Source organism: Colletotrichum lupini, chromosome 1, assembly GCF_023278565.1.
Source record: "Colletotrichum lupini chromosome 1, complete sequence".
NCBI lineage: Eukaryota > Fungi > Ascomycota > Sordariomycetes > Glomerellales > Glomerellaceae > Colletotrichum > Colletotrichum lupini.
In genome coordinates, this window is record NC_064672.1 from 3,653,655 (window position 1) to 3,671,622 (window position 17,968).

A 17,968-nucleotide genomic window follows, 5' to 3' on the forward strand; every position below is an offset into this window, starting at 1 on the left:
GGCCTCTGCTGGTCAACGTCCGGACCGTGCCCCTGGCCTTTCCCGAAGCGCGCCTGTCTTCCGTGCCCAGTCGATGTCTCGTCTCTCCTCATCGACGGCCCTGCCCTGCTTCACCCACTCTCTCAGAGCACTAACCTTCCAGCATCAACCGTTTCAAATCACATCACAGCGGGATCTGGGCCGAATGGTGGTCCCTCCTCTTTTACCCGTCTTTTCCGTGGCTTCTAGAAGGCTCAACCCCCTGACGAAGAAGCATCTCAGACTTCCATACGCCGTTCTCGAGCCAGCATCGGTGACTCCGCCTCTGTGGGTTCAAAGTGGATGGGTTGCCCGTCTCCATATTTTGTTATTGAGTAGCATTCGCTTCAGCTTCAGCTTCTTCCATCGAAGCCCTACGAATACACTACGTGTGCCAGCCACCAATGCGTTGCTCAAAGCGATACAACGATTCGGTGGATTCGCCTTGGCCTGCTGCGACTCGTTTCGCTGAATCCACCACGCACACGAGATTACGGACCCCAAAGACTCTGCCATGACCACAATTCTTCAGCAGTCTCTCTCGCTTGCTGATAGTTGGTTTCAACAGGGTCTTGTAACTCGTGAGTCTGGAACCGCAGGTCTGAACTAAAAAGAAGGTGTTTCCTCCTGCGATGCGGGTAAGCCCAGGGCGGTGAAGTCCTTGCGCTCTAGCCGCACCGCCAAACCCACGTCTCATACGGACACGTGAGGTGATGTATGAACTTGTTGTTCCTGTCGTTATGGATATTGTTCCCATAATACAGCCAGACTGCATGGCAACCTCACCTGCCATGATCACCGCTCCAATTTGGCAGCAAGATTTGCACTTACCGCTTCTCGACGTGGAGCAAATGTCAAGCGGCCACGCAGAGTTGCCACCACGCATCACGACTACATCTTTCCCCCCAAAGGAAAGGCCTAACAGAGGAACAGTCTTCCACCAAGTCAGCGCTGCCAGCCACTTGCCTTTGCTGCTCGTGGCCACCCTGGATTACACTATTTAAGCGGCATCTCCAATCAAAGATTGCCAATCGTCCGGTTTAGGCCAGTGGCCCCCCCCGCCACTTTACAGCTCCGCAAGGTAACTGGACAATGAAGATCGGCGACACCATTGCCTCCCCACCAAATTTCGATGCCAAAGCGGCGTGGAAACGCACCTATAAAATTTCATTTGGGAGGGTGAGGGCACTGTCAGTGCCCAAATCGGCTTGTGCAGTCAAAGAGACAAAGGATGCATGGGTTGGGCTCCGAGCTATGCCAGACAACTTCTTTGCCTGTCGAGCTGACCAAGTCTCTTGGCTCTCACCAACTGAGTCCAACCAAGTCGGCCATGGGCCGATCTTTGTTTTTTCTTTCTTTTTCTGTCTTTTCTGTCTAGGTCGTTCACAAAAATGGAACGACCAAAAGGCGACCTAGAGCCTTTGTGGCCTTGTAGTCGGTCGAAGACCGCGCAGATCCCTTGAAGAATCTTATAGGATCTGCTCTAGGTCGCGCTCTTTTCTCGTTCTGTTTTGGTAATGCTTGCTTGCTTGTTCTATTGTTTGGGGGGGAGAAGAAATGAGATCGTAGGGGGCGGTAGTTCGTCTAAGTACCTTATTATCGAAGAAAGTTAATTCTTTCTAAGTTATAAATATAAGAATATAGTTTTAATAAAATAGTATAGTACCTACTTAGTACTTAAATTAAGATACTTTTTTAAGCTTATTATAAGAGAAAGATAATTATATTATTAATTACTTATTATTAAGGTTCGTAACGCTATAGCTTTAACTATAATAACTTTACTTATAATAAATAAAAAGTTTAATTATAAGTCCTTTAAAAATCTCTTTTTAAGGGTTATAAGAGCCTCTAAGTTAAGTTAAAATACTTATTAAAATATTAATAACTAAACTAACTTTATAATAACGGCCTTAATAAAAAAACTAAGAGACGAATTAAAAAATAATATTAAAATCCTTATTAATATTAAGTACGATTTACGAAGCGTAGTAACGCGGCCGTAAAGTATTAGTAATATATTTTATATTAAAAAGACTATTATTAATATTAACAAGATAAATAGGGCCGTATTAATATAGCGCCTCGGCTTTTTTTTATAACTCGAGGACTATAGCTTTAAATAGTATTAAAAATCTATTAAAAAGCTCTTTTAAATACTCTAGTATATTTATTACTATTTCCGTAATAATAAAACTCCTAGCGCTTATATACGAGCATAAGTTACTTATTTTTAAATAATAATATTAGCTTATTAATAAGCTATCGAAACTATAATTCTAGTAATCCTTTAACGAGGGAGAGGGTAGAATAGAGGAAAGGATAAGTAACTTATAAAAAGGGTTAAGGTTAAATAGTACGGAATTCGAGGGCAGGGTAGCGTCTATATATACTACGGTAATCCTCTAGTAATACAAAACGATGGAGTTAAATAGTGGGCGGTGGTTCGTCACTCGCGAAACTCAACCCAAGTTCGCTATTCATATGTGCCAATTCTACGAGGTCGTACTGCATACCTGTTAAAGGACCGTGCCAGGGGAGCTTAGGTAGGACTGTAGGAGTGGGAGGGTCGAAAAGTCCTGTGATCCATTTAATATGTCAAAGAAATGGTAGAGATCAGCAAAGTGTCGATCTCGGCCTCTCGACCCTGTTCGAGACAACAACGTCCACCCAGCGTGACGTTCCGGCTTTTTGCGGTGACAACCGCACCTCTGCGTTCCAACGTTGAGCCGCGGTCGGGATCATGGTTGAGGCCCAGACTTTTTTTTTTTGTTCGAAAAGAGCCGTGAAATGAGCAAGGTGCCCTTTCAGTGAAGCTGACGCATACGCTTTTCGGTCATCTACGAGGGTGACCGCCCATCCCCACGCCCAATGTCACCTGGCAGGGCTGGCTCATTATACATAGACCCGAGATGGGGGCCCTTTCATCAAAGGGAGGGATTGTCGATGTTACCCTTTGACCGGAACCGGTTGGGAGGTGCAGCATCACTCTCTTTTGTTTACGACGGCGGAATATCCAATGTCCTATGGTTTTCTCTGGAGGTTCTGGGGGATGTTGTAATGAGAGCGATGGGCTTGACGGATATGAATCGGCCTCGTGGATGCGCGCTGTGATACGAGGTGGGAGGCGGAGCAATCCGTCAGAAGGACAACCATCCCATGGGCTACGTTATGAGGCTTTTCACGGCAAGAGAGGATTTCTCCAAGTCTTGGTCCGTTTGACGAGTTGGAAATGTGAGGAGGGGGGGGGGGGGGGGGGGGGGGGGGGTGGGGGGCGGCGGGGGGTGAGGTGGGCGACGCGGTTGGGTAGTGTGGTTTGGGTGGGGGTGTCGGGTGGTGTGGTGGGTTGGGTTGGGGGTGGGGGGGGGGGGGGGGGGGGGGGGGGGGGGGGGGGGGGGGGGGGGGGGCTCGAATCGATCCTCGGCCGAGATGATTGTAGCCTTTTGGTGATGTGTCGACACGACGGGGTTGCTTTGATGCAAACATGGCTGCGAACCATCGGACACTTGAGGTTTGGAGTAGCCAAAAGACGTGTTCAGGATCGAGTAGAGGAGGAGACGGTTAGCATGTTGATCTGAGCTGATAGCTTGACCGAGTGGCTATTGCCTTAGATGCCATTTCCCACCGTGTGTTAGTCCCGATACTATCACTTGACAGCATACTCGCTTGCGTGATCCCGATACTTTGTCATGACAACCTACTGCTGTTCACGATCTACGCCGACTGTACCAGTTAGGCTATCAAGCGACAGTTGCGAGGCAGAGGATATGACAGGATGATACGATGATATTCCACAACTTTGTAACTTGGTATTTTTCTCCTCACTATCATTCTTCACACTACGCCTGCTCTCCCCCCTTTCTTCCTTGGTATCCAGAAAAAACAGCAAACCTTGGTTATACAAGAATAAGGTCTTTTCACAGCAAAGTCGGACAACAGACCATCCAGAGGTACCTTCGACATAACCCGTCTAGAGGCGTGCCGGAATAGCAAATAACAATAGGTACTAGTATCCAACCCCCAAAGGAGAATAACATGTTTCCACTTCCCCCTTTTCTGTCTCCTCTTGTCTATGATCCCGCTATGCAAAAAAAAAAAAAAAAATAGAAAACGAAGACGAGGCGACGCGGATTCGTGCTAGTGGTACATAATTGCAACGGACGAGGGTGTGATAAGTTGAAATGCGGTACGTCGTGGAGAATAGATAGATGTGCGATAACTCATATTATTGTTGGTTGTTCTTGTTGGAACGAGGGGTTCGTTGTGGCAGTCTTCATCGCGGGCTCAAGGGGCTCCGTCCAGGGCCTTGTGTCTTCCGTATCTTTTGCAGCTCTTCCTCGAGTCTTCTCCTCTTAGCTTGCTCCTCCTGGTTACATAGTTAGTATAAATTGTAATCAGATCGGCAAAGGCTGGATAACATACCCTCATGTCCTCTTGGAACTTCTTCCTCTCCTCTCTCATTGTAGTACGGAACTGTTCGCTGAGCATCGATGCGCCAGCACCACGAGCGCCAGTGCCTGGGGTCACCTTGAGACGCGCGTCGTCAAGCTCCTCCTGCAGCTTCGACATCTTGGACCTCGAGTTGTTGACCTCGGCGTCAAGCTGATCCTTCAATGAGCTGATCTCGCCCTCGAGGCTCGACTTGACTGCAAGCGCGTCATCAAGCTTAGTCTCGACCTCAAACTTCTCCCTTTCGGCATTAATCGTCTCGGCCGTGATGTTCTCCAGCTCCTTGAGTGTCGAAGCGAGCTCCTCCTTCAGCCTGTCGACCTCTGCCTTGAGCTGGGTCACCTCGACGGTGCTCTTAACAGCCGCAGCCTGGTTGGCCCTCTCCTTACGAGAGCCGTAGGCACCATCGAGCTCGGCTTGTGCAATCGTCAGCTCCGTCTTGAGCTCGACAATCATCATATTGAAACGTTCAATCTCTTCCTCCTTCTCCTTGACCTCCTTGTCCTTGGCTGCAGCCTCTTGCTGCTTTTCGACTGCGGCTTTCTCAGCTCCAGCCAGCCTCGTCGTCAAGAGCGCCACTTCTTCATTGGCCTTGCTCAGCTTGCTGTTCATGTCCTGAACGTTCGTATTGAGACTGGCAAGTGTCGTCTGGGCCTCCTTGCTGCTTGCCTCCAGAGATGCGATCTTGGCATCACGCTCCCTGATCTCATCTTGGGATTTGGCACTGATGGACTCATTGGCCATGCGCGTAGTGGTGGCGACCTCTGCCTCCTTTTGCGCCTTGGCGAGCTTCTCCTGAGCCTCAGCAACCTCTTCCTCGGACCGTTCGAGCAGTGACCTAAGCTGGTCCAACTGGTCCTGCTTGAGCGTAAGCTCGAGTGCCTTCTCTTCCTCAGCTCGCATCTGGGCTGATCGAAGCTGGTCGAGTTGGTCTTGCTTAGTCTTCAGCTCCTCATCCTTTTGCGAGTCGGACTTGTTGTTCAACTCTCGCTGCTGCTTGATCTGGCGCTTGAGAACGGACTTCTGCTCCTTGAGACTCGTGGCTTGGCTGTAGAGCCACTGGACCTTTGTAGAGAATGCCGACAACGAGTAAGGCTCTGATGTATCGACAGCTTCGTCTCCAGACATGTCATCATCGTTGTCAGATCTGCCCTGCTCCATACGTGTACGGCGGCGGTCTGCTTTCTGCTGCTGGATGCTTGCGAAACCAGTCTGGATGATCTCCCACAGGCCCATCAGTACGACCTCAGCCTGCTCGTCGTCTTGCTTCTTGACAGCCGACTTGCTGGCATTCTTCTTCATCTCCTCTTCCACAACAGTTAGAGCGTTCTGGAGCCACTCGAACTGCGCGTCGATGCCAGAGTCCGGAACTTCGGGGTAGCTTGGGTCAACTCCGACAAGAAGATCCCGCATTTTCTGGTTTACATCCTCGAGACGGCCTTCTGCCTGCGTGAGAGCGATAGATGCCTGAGCAGCAGCAGCCTCCGCGTCCTGCAGAGTACTACTCGACTGTCCTTGAAGCTCTTGTTCCTGGCGTACAGTCGACAGACCTGCCTCCAGGTACTCGAATTGGCTTCCCAGTGTAGCGCCAGGATCGGCTGGCCCTTCCACTACTAGTGAGGGAGGTTCGCTGAAGCCTCCGTTCTTGGCCGGATTAAAGTTTATAATTACGTCTCGTAAAGTTTGGTTGTATGTCGTTAGCTTCCGTTCCGCATCAGAAACGGACTGTAGGCGTTGTGCGTTCTCCTTTTTGAGAGAATCAATCTCGCCGCTTAAGGCATCAGTTTGCGCCTGAAGCTGGCTATTCTCTTCCCGAAGGCTGTTCAACGCGTCGGCTTGCGCGCGTAGTTTTGCGTTCTCTTCCCTCAGCTTATCAGCCTCCTCCCGTAGCTGGGTATCCTGCTCACGACTCGGCGCCTTTGAGGGAATATCAAGCGGAGCAACTCTGGGTTTCCCGCGAGGCGGACTTATGTTGCTCAGATCTTGGAAAAGTCCATCTTCGTCGAAGGAGTCGTCCCCGACCTCTAAACTATTGCGGCCGTTTGAGTAGGTGTACAAGCTCTCCGGGCTTCCAGGTATTCCGTTCATCAACTGGGCGGGGATTTGATTCACGGGCTTTCTCGATGCCTTATGCGTTAGCTGGAGGATGCCGGCGGTGTGCTCCAGGAGACCCCTCTGCGATTCAACCAGGCGCTGTTCGAGGCTACGTAGTTCGTTCGACAGGTCGTCGACTCGTTTCTCGCTGGCCTGTCGTTCCGCCTCGGCCTCACGCAAAGACTCCCCCGTGCTGTTCCGGTTACTGCCCATCAGACTCCTCCTCTTGCCCGCCTCGGGCTGCGAGTACAGCTTGGCCATGGATACAGCAGCATCTCGATACTTGGTCTGGATAGCGAGGTTCGTGCGTGTTTGTTCCACCCGTAAGCTCAAGGATTGAATCTGTTTCTTGAGCCCGTCCACTTCCTCCTGCGACAATATTCGGTATTGCTTGCTGTCCGTTAACGCCGTCTCCGTCAATAGGTGGACTTGAATCGGGTCCTTGAGATCAACCAGTGCAGAGCTCGGCGGAAGTTTGGCATTCGTCTGCGCGGTGTTAGATGCGTCTGGACTAAGCGAGCTAGACCAGTGATGAGGACTGACCGGATTCACGCGCAGAGGCGCCCCTCCAAAGTTGTTCATAATGTCTCTCCTGAGGCCATCCCCACCTATTGACCTTCCACCAGGGCCAGCAGCCCGGGGCGGCGAGGGCCTCCCCGGGGAGTACCCGTTCATGATATGGGGTCAGATGTGTAGCAAAGGACGGGTCGCGTCAAATCATTATATTACAGCGGAATCGTAGAGTCGTAGGTAGCTTATGATGTCGTTGCGGCCGTGGAAAGCATGTTCGTCGGACGGATACGAGGAGGCTAAGGTAAAGTGTATGTTCGCACACACGTCGGACGGGGACGTTGGAATAATGGTATGGTACAGCGATGCGTGGATGAACAAAGAGTGGCTGGTGGCTGGCGCGTGGGATTTGTGCCGAAACCCCTTGGAGGGAGGCAAGGGGGTTGTTCACTGTTACAGTATCGAGGTCGCTATCGCCGTGGAGACGGGGGACGTCGTCGGAGACGGATTCAACACCAGCCGTTTCGCAAAAGGTAATCGAGGGGGAAAAGTTGCGAGGTTAAAGAGAGTGTTTCCCCCGACGAGGCATAGACATCCTTTTCTCCCAGAACGAGAGGTGGATCGGCTTGTGCAAGAGCGACTACGAGGTGCAGTGTGTGCAGGTGCAGGTGCTGGTGCAGTTGAGTTTGCCGTCCCAAAAATTGAGTTGGGTGACCTGTCGCAGCGGGTGGCAGTCTGGCAGACACATTTGACACTACCGCAGCAAAAGCGCCCCCCGCCCCCTGGCAGATGGTTCATAATTGGCGATGCTTCGCAGCTCCCACTTCGGGGGGGCTCTTGCGCTAAGCTTATCTGGGTTCGTCCCTTACCCGTTTTCCCTGCGTCGCTGCGGCTACCTTCCATTTACGCTATTGGCAGATGGGCCCGTTGGTCGATGGTACGTACTGCACTATTTCGCGCTAGTGAGAGTCAGCGGACCGTATTTTTAGTTTTAGGATCTCTGACTGCTGCATCCGCCTCATCCATCTGCGTGTTCCATGAGAAATACAAAGTTCTTCACATTTGCTTCTTCACCTGTGGAGGCTGTGGAAGCTTCCTGGTGTTTGCTTTTTTTTTTTCTTTTCGTACCCAGATTGCGTCGGTAACACCCCTCGTTATTCTGTATTCAGCGGATGGTTGCCGAACCGTCGCATCAGCATAAGACTGGTGCAATCTGGGAGTGAATTACACCGTAATTTCGGGTTTCTTGACGGCCAGGATCTGGAGCCAGGATTGCACCGTACTAAACCGTTTTGAGAAACGCCCGAACCTCTTTCGGGCACCTCATTATTGATCATCCCAAGAATGGCCATCCGTCTTCCCAGGTCCACCATGAATTGTGAATGGTTCATCGGTTTATTAACATTATATGAACAAGACCCTCTGGGTTATTCGATAGATTGAGCCTCACCAGCTCATACTCCTAACCATTTGCAGGACCAGACTGGAGTCTTGCTGCATTTGCCATAGCTTGAGAGATAATGCATAATGTCCTCCCGACGGTTGAAGGCAGGTCCTTGGTACTTGGTAGAGAGTCTTTGTGAAATCTCGGAAACGCAGAACAAACTACTCCCGAATAAGTGTTCTCGCAGACCTGGTATCATCCAGTGCTTCAGCAGCGAGCTCACGTCAGTGTAAGTGGTATTTTGTGTCTATTTAGGGCTATTTAACTTAGTCTTGCCGCCTATCTTGGCCGGCCGGTCTCCTCCGTCCTGAGTCTCCATCCACCTGGCCCTGCGCGCCCGAGGTGGTTGCAGATGAACCCTCACCCTCCAACCGCCTTCGAAGACCCTCGAATTCTGTCCTTCTTCTCGGTGTCTTGACTCCGACCATCCACCCGGGAAGGCGCCATTTTGTCAATGCAACTGGTAGCAAGTCGTTCCTCCACGAGTGTCCCACAATCCAACCGACCGCAGCTCCCAGCAGTGAACCCGGCCACTGGAAGAGTGCCAACTGTAGAGCGAGAGCGTAGCGGTACGTCTTGTCAGAGAAAGTCAATCCGACAAATTGGTCGTTAGTGGGCGGAGCTGCGGAAGCCGCGACGCGATATCGGTAGATATTGGGGATCGCAGCATGATATTGCGCGAGGATAGCGAAGATGATCGGGGTAGGGCCGGCTGGCATATAGTTGAATAGACCCGCGGTCAATGTCCGTGGTATGATGGACAGTAGAACAGGAGGTATCACTGCAGTGAAGAGAGCTGATACAGCTACAAATGACTAAAGCGCTGTCAGCATCACTCCGTCCACTACTCAGGCCTTGCAGCCACTCACAGCGTATTTCCTTGATCCCCATATTTGTTCAACGACCCTCAAGTGGTAGAGAGTCATTGATGCGAAGAGGACCTCGCTCGAGTTGGTGCAGCATAGCTGGTACGCCAGCAGGCGCCAGAACTGATGATAGCGCCATAAATGGGTGTCTACAACAATGTAGAAGTAATGCTTGACGTCAAGCAAGCTGGCAGCAATGGAGCTCGTCACAAGGCCAAGAACGAGGGTGCGCGTCACTGGCGCATTCGTGAAGGACATGTTGTGGTTGGACGTCTATTGCATCGTAGGCCGGGTTGCTTTCTCAGCAACACTCAACTGGTGGAGGGGCAATGAGGACGATCCCTTGCCCTTGGATTGAGGCACCTGCTCTGGCTCGATTTGAATGCGCCCTTGCTGCGAGGGGTTCTTTGCCAGCTGCCACGGAGCTTGACTCAATCGTGTTCTGATAGTATTGCGCAAATTCGTGGTGTTGTCGGAATCGACGGGCGGTGCCGGAGAGCGAAGGGCGACCAAAGGATGGTTGATGCCAGGTGGTTTCTTTGGCTGTCGCCGAACCCACTTGGAGCTTGATGCACAGCTTGTGCTGTCCCTCCTCAAGTGTGTCCTTGGTTAAAGCCGTGCAGTAGGGGAATGGCCCCAGCCTCAGGCGTTGCGACGACGCCACGAAAGAGGTGGACCCCCAGAGAGCGAGACCCACAGGTTCAAACTTTCCCATGCAATGACGAGGCTGGAGGGCTGAGTGTGGCTTGCCCACCCGCCAGATCCCCGGATTGCTATTCGCTCAACGAATTACTGGGCAGCTTCCCATTCAGTGCCACCCTTGCGTCCCTTGCGTAACCCTGTCACGACGTGTTTCTGTGAGGCGCAGAGCTCTGGGCACACGCCGCCGCTGCCGTTACTCCAAGCTTAAGATTCTAGGCACTTCACCAAGTTGCCAACAGATCTGACGCGACCCTCACATAGCGACACCACTGATTTCTTGTAATCCTTGTGAAAGATATTCGTCCTACATTCTCTTCCTAATTTCTTCCCTAACGAGAATCCCTCCTAACGCATAGTTCAACACATTTACAACTTTTTCTTCTTCCCTACCTTACGCTGAGCATCGCGCCAGAGCCCGATCAGACAGCATGTCGGAAATATTCATTAACCACATCACTCGATGGCTATTTAGTTCGCCGCCTGCCGAGTGGGCAATAAACCAACTGCGCGAACTCCTCATCGGGGCCTTGAAGCAAGGACCGGTTCCTCAACATGTCGCATTCGAGATGGATGGCAACAGGCGGTATGCCCGCGGCAGGAAGATGGAGACGATAGAAGGCCACCACCACGGTTTTGAAGCCCTAGCAAGAGTGCGCGCTCCCATGGCTCTATCTTGTGTTGCGCTTGCTGACTTCCATCACAACAGGTTCTCGAGATTTGTTATAAGTGCGGCGTCAAAGTCGTAACCGTCTACGCCTTCAGCATAGAAAACTTCAACCGCCCGCAATACGAGGTGGATGGTCTTATGCAGCTGGCCAAGGTGAAGCTCGAGCAGCTGACGAAACACGGCGATATCCTGGATCGATACGGCGCGGCGGTGCGTGTACTTGGACAGAGAGATCTGATTCGCAAGGATGTTCTGGAGGTGGTCGACCGGGCTGTTGACATGACCAAGTACAACAAGCAGTAAGTGGGCAGAAGCTACCGCTCCAGATATCTCAGGCTGACAGAGTCAGAAATGTGCTCAACATCTGCTTTCCGTATACTTCGCGGGAAGAGATGACAACGGCCATGCGATCCACGGTACAGGAGTATATGATGCCCCCTGGGCCCAAGTTCACGCCCTTCCCGGCTGCTCGTATTTCGCAAAAGATCATGTCGAAGCAACTGGAGCACCGGGAGCCCCTTCCGACCATCCGGGACACATCGCCGGCTCCCTCTTCACGATCAGATGGCGATGATGGTGCGTCGTCGTCGACTACTCTTCCTCCCGACTCGCCTTCACCGCCTAGGCACAGCGGCGCAGCAAGCGGGCACCGCCTGAAGAACCCAGAGACCATTACGGCTGAGACTCTCAACAACCACATGTACACTGCTGGAAACCCTCCGCTGGATATCTTTGTGAGAACTAGTGGCGTAGAGAGACTCAGCGATTTCATGCTTTGGCAGTGTCACCAAGATACGCACATCTTCTTTTTGAAGTGTCTTTGGCCCGACTTCGATTTGCAGCACTTTCTGCCTGTGCTTCTGGAGTGGCAGTGGAGGCAGAAGCAGATTGAGAGAGACGAGCGGCCGAAACAGGCGATGGCCAAGGCACGAAAGCTTGCCTGAACCTGTCCCTTTGAACATAACGGCCGAGGGTTTCCATAGGGAGGCGTTTCTTAGTTATTGGTAGTTGTGTTTGGCTGGAAAGAACCAGCTTCGAGGTCTTTTGCTTATGATTGAGAGACCGCAAGGAGGGAAGGCGGGCCTGATACCACGAGAGAGTGTTTGTAAACCATATTGATATCCATCAACTTTATGTTTCGTAGACGACGCCTTCTTATTGTGCAGGAAGGGAGGTTGCCCGTGCAGCTGCAAATTCTGGCAAAGTTCACGTAACGGCGGAATGATAATTGGAATGTTACAAAGGGACGCATCGAGTGATAGTTACCTACTCCAGACTTGGACTTATCAAGTTGTGGCGCCGACATAGCGATACCCCAGGAATGACGCAGCTGATGTGGCTGATAGCGGATTGCCAGTGTTCAATGAGGTGCTGCGCGCAACACTGGCCTCAGTGCCCCGGACGTGACTTGAGGCGCGATGTGCGGGCTCCCATTCTCTTTTTTTTTTCCTCATTACCGCTGGGTCTCAAAGTAAATGTGGCTGAAATGCGCGGCGCGCCAGGCACAGGGCCAATGGGAAACTGGGAAGGGACCAACCGCGGGCGGTGGACAGGTTCAGGTGAGCTCCGCTCAGGCCTCAGGCCCAAATCACTCGCTAAGTGACGGATGGGGTCACTCAACCAGCCAGTCCTCCTCCGCCCGCGGCAGATAGGTCCCCAAAAGTGCGTCGGATGGATGATGGAAGATCCCGCGGCCTCGCTCTTCATTTTCCTCGCGCACTACCCCCTCTCACCACAAGCATTCTACACCGTCTAGGTTTGCATATCGATCAGAATGCCTTAGGATTGTCAAATTCTTTCTCAAATTTCAAAAATCTCGTTTCCACTGACACGAGAACCTTCTAAAGTTTACTCTTCCCTCCCACCGCACCCGTTTCTCTACGTCCGTCACTGCGCCAGACCCTCGCTCTCTCTCACTACGACATTCGACCTCGCGCGTTCCTTGCGGCACGCCGATCGACGTCGCGATGAAGTCGGCAAAGACGTCGTCGGGGGATACTCCCTCAAGTCGGAGGTCCCAACCCGTTCGACAGACACGAACCAACCCCCCGCGCGTCTCCTCTGGCCTTCGAGGATCAGCGAACGGCCGAGACTCACTTGCTGGCGGTTCTGCTTCTGACCAGCCCATCGACATTTATCCTGCTATATCCTACTTCTCCGATGCCATTGCGGCCCTCCCGAAAGAGCTCGTCCGACACTTTACACTTCTGAAAGAGGTCGATGCCAAAATATTTGCTCCCGAGGATGCGCTCTTCAAGCTCGTCGACGCTGCCATGAATGCCCCTCTTCCACAGCCCCGACCAGTGAATGATGCTTCCAGCAGTGTCGCACCTGCGTCGGCCCCAATGAGTGCACAGAACAGCTCCAGCGGAGTCCCTTTGGGTGGCCCGGCTCCTCCCCCAGCTCCCTCGACCGACGGTTCCTACGCGACATCCATCTACGACCCGAGCAACTTCCCCCGTAGACAGCTTTTCCGACAGACGGCCTACAAGATTCAGGAGATGCTCGGGTCATTGGAAGAGAAAAACCATGTCATCTCGACCGCGAACGATGCCCTCCAGAAACAGCTGGCCCGGATTGACGATGTCTGGCCGCACGTAGAGAACGAGTTTAGCGACGAGGCGAAGTGGGGGAGCGATACCCATTGGGCATACCCTGAGAATCGAGCTGCCACCAAGGCGGCACATACTGAGCGCTCACGGCGTGAGGGAGCTGCTGCGATCTCGGCAGCCGCTCAACAGCTAGCTGAGGAGGCCGCTGCTCGAAGCGACGCACGCAAGCAGGCTGTCCAAGCTAAGAAGAGTCAGAAAACGCAGGCTCAGCCTCATGAATCCGAACTTGACGACGCTGAAGGTCGCAGCAAACCAGAACCGACGAAGAAGGGCCATGGAGGTGGCAAGGCGCGCAAGGCAGCTGAAGCTGCTGCCAACGTCGGCTTGGGAATCTCAACAAATGGCAACACGAACGGAGCCGCGCCGCAACCCAAGAGGCGCAAAGTCGAGAAAACTCCCAGTGGAAACAACGCAGCGGAGCGGGCCATGAGCACCGTCTTTGGAGCCACAGCTTCGAAGGCCAAGACGACAAGCCCGAGAGAGACCCCAGCGCCAGAAGGTGGCGGTCCGAAGAAGCGAAAGGCACTGCCGACGGGTACCGGTCAAGCAAAGAAGAGGTTTGTATCCTTCTGTTTGCGACAAATTGCCGTCAAAGACTATGTACTGACGTCTCTTATAGCAAGAATGGAGCCGCCGGCATGTCTCCGTCGGTTGCTTCGTCTCCTGTAATGAGCAACTTCCCTGACCCAGTGTTGCCTCGAGGCTCCCCCGCGCCGATGACTGTGACCCCTGTACCCCCAGCTCCCAAACCTCCCACTGCCTCGAGGGCCAAGCAAAGCACCACACAACAAGCAGCTGTGGAAGGCGGTAAACAGTCTCGGCCGCCGTCGGCTGCTTCAGGAACCAAGCCTAACGGAGCGGCCACGACCGCGGCACCCCTGCCTCCACCGACACCCGAAGCGGTGCCTCTTCCTGTCTTGCCGAAGCCTGCAGCGGAAGTAAAAGCTGCGTTCAAGGAGCCCTCCGCGCCGCCGGTGCCAGAACCGACGAAGAAAGAGCCCGATACGGCTGAACCGAGCATCAAGCCAAGTATTCCGGCGGCGAAGCAAAAGAAGGAAACACCGAAGCCGGAGGAGCCGGAGACGCCAGTGGAGACACCGGCACCGACTGGTCAGACGGTCACCGCTGCGACAGTGACAAAGAGTGGACGCGCCAGCAAGCCTTCAACACCAGCCATGGCGACCTTCCAGGAGGCAGCAAGGCCTAAGTCAGCCCGCACTACGGACGGCACGAAGGCCAGCAAACGGAAGAAGAGCAGCGCGGTCATTAACACAAAGACTGCCAAGGCAGCGGGTCAGCCCGAAGAGAGTGACGATGTAGATGAATCGGAGATCCAGGCGGGCAAACGCAGCTACGATTACACGGAGGATGAGCCGACGTATTGCTACTGTCAAGGTGTAAGCTACGGCGAAATGGTTGCCTGTGACGCAGCAAACTGCGAGCGGGAATGGTTCCATCTCAACTGCGTAGGCCTCAAGGTGGCACCTACCGGAAGCTGTAAGTTTTGATATCCGTTTGTGGTTGACCGCTGGTGCTCGTATACTGACGTCGAACCAGCGAAATGGTATTGCGAGGTGTGCCTGCAAAAGTTTTCAAAGTCGGGCAAGAAGCTCAGCCACAAATACAACGTGCTGCCAAATTCCCCCAGTATCTCGGGCAAGCCACGGCCCCCTTACGCCTGAGTCGTTTGTTACGAAGTAAATGTAATGGGCAACTGAGGGGTGGTATATACCACATTCCATATGGCGTTGGTTTGCATTCTGCCGTTTGGCATGGAAGTCGGGCGCAATGTCCTGGATACCTTTGAAGCATCGGGGGTTCGTTGTGGGAAATGGATTCAAGTGGCTCAAGACACATACAAACTTGCTGCCCCTTTGGGAATGGAGTAAAAAGTACATATTACTGGGATGGCAAGAGGCGCGCGGTGTCTTTCTTTCTTTTTGGAGTTGTTCAACTGGGTTGTTTGGGACACACAGAGTCAGCAATCTGGCCCGTCATGTCGAAAGCGTTCTTGTCTTGTAACCCGTCATCTGCAACTGGCCACGGTCGGCAGTCCCTTTTTCGCTGGGGATTAGACGAGCATCTACGAATAATTGAGAGCTACGGCTCAAAACGGTTCAAACGTTTCCCCATGACTTGAGCACCTTATTTCCCCGCCATTGAGGATTCCTTACGTCTTGAGAAATAACCCCATTACTCGGCTCGTGGGGAAGAGAAAAGGCATACTCGTGCCCGCCCCACTTTTTTAGGCATTCGGGACTCATCACTTACTAAAGTAGGTACTTTTTAGCTAAACGGCCTCCTTAGCTAAATAGGTAAACAATCGTTAATTATATATTATTATATATAAGCCTCGACTACCTCTTTTTTAATAACTACTTATTATCTAAACTATTAATTACGTATATAGGCTAAAGCTAGTTAGTATTCTTTATTTTCTTAGCTTTTTTTTTTTTTTTTTTAAAAAAAACCCCTTTTTTAATAATTAAGCGGATCTTTATATTTATTACTTTAATAAGAGCTATTATTTTAATAATCTTAAATACTTACTTCTATTTAACTATACGTTAACTATCCTTTATTATAATAATTCTTTTAGTTTATAACTAACTATTTTTACTTTATTTATAAGCTCTATTTACTTATTAAGCTAGTTAAGTTAAGCCGAGGTCTCTTTTTATTTAAAAAAGCTTAGAGTTTGATATAAGTACTTTATAAATAAACCGCTCGAAATTCTATTTAAATAGAAAAGCCTCGCTAGTTAAGTACTAAATCTCTTTATTAAAAATATTTATATCCTTTTATAAATACTAAGTAATATAATAAAGTTTTTAAATAGTCATAAGTATAATAAATAATAAAGAACCTAGCCCTTAAAAAATAGTATAATTAGTTAAGAATTATAGCTACGATTATAAATCTTTTTAAATATAATTTATGAATTATATAAGTAAATACTTGTTTTTTTAAATACTAAAAAAATTATAAAATATTTAAATACTTCCTTATAAATAGACTATATAAAGCTAAGGAATTTTAGTTTAATAATATTAATATAGCTTTTTTAAATTACGAAGTTAAGTACTTTAGTATAATAATACTTAAGGGGCTAAAAAATTATAATATCGAGAGGTTAGAGAATATATATACTATATAATAAAAATCTAAATAAAATAATATCGTATTTATTATAGTACTTAATAAATTTAATAATATAGTAAGATCTATACTTATTTATAAGTAATAGTTTCTTAGCTCTCCTAGTTCGACCCTTTATATATATAATAAAATACTTAATTTAATTTAAAGTTATTATATTATTTATATAGTTAGTAAGTAAGACTTTTATAATAGTATTAAATTCGAGCTTTTTAACACTATACTACTTAGTTATATAAACAGAGCTACTAAGGATTAGAAAAGCTAGTACGTAATTTTTAATAGTAAAAATAGCTTTTATAATAATAATAAACTTTTTATTAATTAGAAGGGCGAAGTAATAGGCCCTTTTTCTTTTCGTAACAATTATACTAAATTTCTTAACCCCTATTTAAAATCTAGTTTTATTTATATTCTATTTTTTAAAAAGCTAGATCCTATACTTATTAACGACCTCTTTTAGCTTAAAAAAATAAAAATTAATAATATTTTTATTTTTAAGTTTATACTACTTAGTATTTAGTACTTTTTTTTTAATTAAAAAGTAATTATATTTTTTAATAAATTAATTAGTTTATTAAGAATTAATAATCAAAAAAGAGGTAGGTCCTTAGTATTATTAATATTTACTAGGTCCTATAACTTAATAAATAAGTAATTAATAGCACTAATAATTAGCTCGTACTTTATAAATAAGTTAATTCAGTTTAAATAGTTAATATAATTATAAATCGTCTTTTCTTAATCCTAAATAAGCTTATAGCCATAACTAGTACGCCTTTTTAATAAGTATTTATTAAAAATACTCTAACTAAGCTTCTAATATAAAATAGAATACTACTAAGCCGCTATTATAATTAATAACTCTAAGTCTTTATAAATAGCTATAATAGCTACTTATATACGCTCCTTTTTAATAATATTAAATTTAGGTATTATAATAAAAAGTAGTAAAAGTAATAATATATAGAAATAAATCCCCCCGACGGAGTAATCTGCCGGGGCCGTACCGTATATTACATATTAAGGAAAACTAGGTATATTACGCTCTATACCTAATTACTAATTAAAATAGCTCCCGACCTTCCCCCGCTTTTAGTTATCTAAAGGGCGAGCTATACTTACTTTAATATATATAAAACCTCTTAATACTAGCCTGCGTAAATAACTAGATCTTATATTATATACTCCTTTTTATTAAGAGTTAAGGGGCCCCTTATATATTCTTTTATATTTATAATATAGCCTATATCGGAGGGATTTTTAGCTTTATAAAGTATAATTTCTAAGTTAGCGTTAATATATTAAATCTTAATGTCCGTACTAGCCTAGTTATTTATAATATTCGTATTATTACTTAGCTAAATTCCGTATTATTAAAAGGTATTTTACTAATCCTTAGGCGTACTTACGTTAATTATAATAGTTATAATATCGAGCTAGCTAA

The 17,968-nt window shown here is 48.7% G+C and overlaps 7 protein-coding genes across 7 annotated transcripts; 3 read left to right on the forward strand and 4 right to left on the reverse strand.

Annotated features, from left to right (window-relative positions):
• Positions 1-3,042: 3,042 nt before the first annotated feature.
• Positions 3,043-4,055, reverse strand: CLUP02_01047 (uncharacterized protein; the record flags this gene model as incomplete). Its single annotated transcript, XM_049280090.1, has 4 exons — positions 3,043-3,182; positions 3,515-3,617; positions 3,737-3,931; positions 3,960-4,055. 4 exons carry the CDS (start codon positions 4,053-4,055, stop codon positions 3,043-3,045), a joined length of 534 nt encoding a protein of 177 aa, XP_049136047.1.
• A 236-nt stretch (positions 4,056-4,291) lies between these two features.
• CLUP02_01048 (involucrin repeat protein) lies at positions 4,292-7,236 on the reverse strand (the record flags this gene model as incomplete). Its single annotated transcript, XM_049280091.1, has 2 exons — positions 4,292-4,384; positions 4,441-7,236. The coding sequence occupies 2 exons, from the start codon at positions 7,234-7,236 to the stop codon at positions 4,292-4,294; spliced, it is 2,889 nt and encodes a 962-aa protein (XP_049136048.1).
• A 1,289-nt stretch (positions 7,237-8,525) lies between these two features.
• Positions 8,526-10,487, reverse strand: CLUP02_01049 (UBA domain-containing protein Ucp14; the record flags this gene model as incomplete). Its single annotated transcript, XM_049280092.1, has 7 exons — positions 8,526-8,704; positions 8,880-9,330; positions 9,385-9,654; positions 9,698-10,116; positions 10,200-10,236; positions 10,309-10,368; positions 10,479-10,487. The coding sequence occupies 7 exons, from the start codon at positions 10,485-10,487 to the stop codon at positions 8,526-8,528; spliced, it is 1,425 nt and encodes a 474-aa protein (XP_049136049.1).
• Positions 10,488-10,511: 24 nt separating this feature from the next.
• Positions 10,512-11,694, forward strand: CLUP02_01050 (di-trans,poly-cis-decaprenylcistransferase; the record flags this gene model as incomplete). The annotated part of the gene is made up of 3 exons (XM_049280093.1): positions 10,512-10,733; positions 10,790-11,049; positions 11,100-11,694. The coding sequence occupies 3 exons, from the start codon at positions 10,512-10,514 to the stop codon at positions 11,692-11,694; spliced, it is 1,077 nt and encodes a 358-aa protein (XP_049136050.1).
• A 542-nt stretch (positions 11,695-12,236) lies between these two features.
• On the forward strand, positions 12,237-15,044 carry CLUP02_01051 (PHD-finger domain-containing protein; the record flags this gene model as incomplete). The annotated part of the gene is made up of 5 exons (XM_049280094.1): positions 12,237-12,309; positions 12,379-12,500; positions 12,598-13,919; positions 13,982-14,859; positions 14,920-15,044. The coding sequence occupies 5 exons, from the start codon at positions 12,237-12,239 to the stop codon at positions 15,042-15,044; spliced, it is 2,520 nt and encodes an 839-aa protein (XP_049136051.1).
• Positions 15,045-15,104: 60 nt separating this feature from the next.
• CLUP02_01052 (uncharacterized protein) lies at positions 15,105-15,437 on the forward strand (the record flags this gene model as incomplete). The annotated part of the gene is made up of 2 exons (XM_049280095.1): positions 15,105-15,179; positions 15,345-15,437. The coding sequence occupies 2 exons, from the start codon at positions 15,105-15,107 to the stop codon at positions 15,435-15,437; spliced, it is 168 nt and encodes a 55-aa protein (XP_049136052.1).
• Positions 15,438-16,744: 1,307 nt separating this feature from the next.
• Positions 16,745-16,912, reverse strand: CLUP02_01053 (uncharacterized protein; the record flags this gene model as incomplete). The annotated part of the gene is made up of 1 exon (XM_049280096.1): positions 16,745-16,912. A coding segment is annotated over one exon (168 nt), but the record flags the coding sequence as incomplete, so codon positions are not given.
• Positions 16,913-17,968: the final 1,056 nt, after the last annotated feature.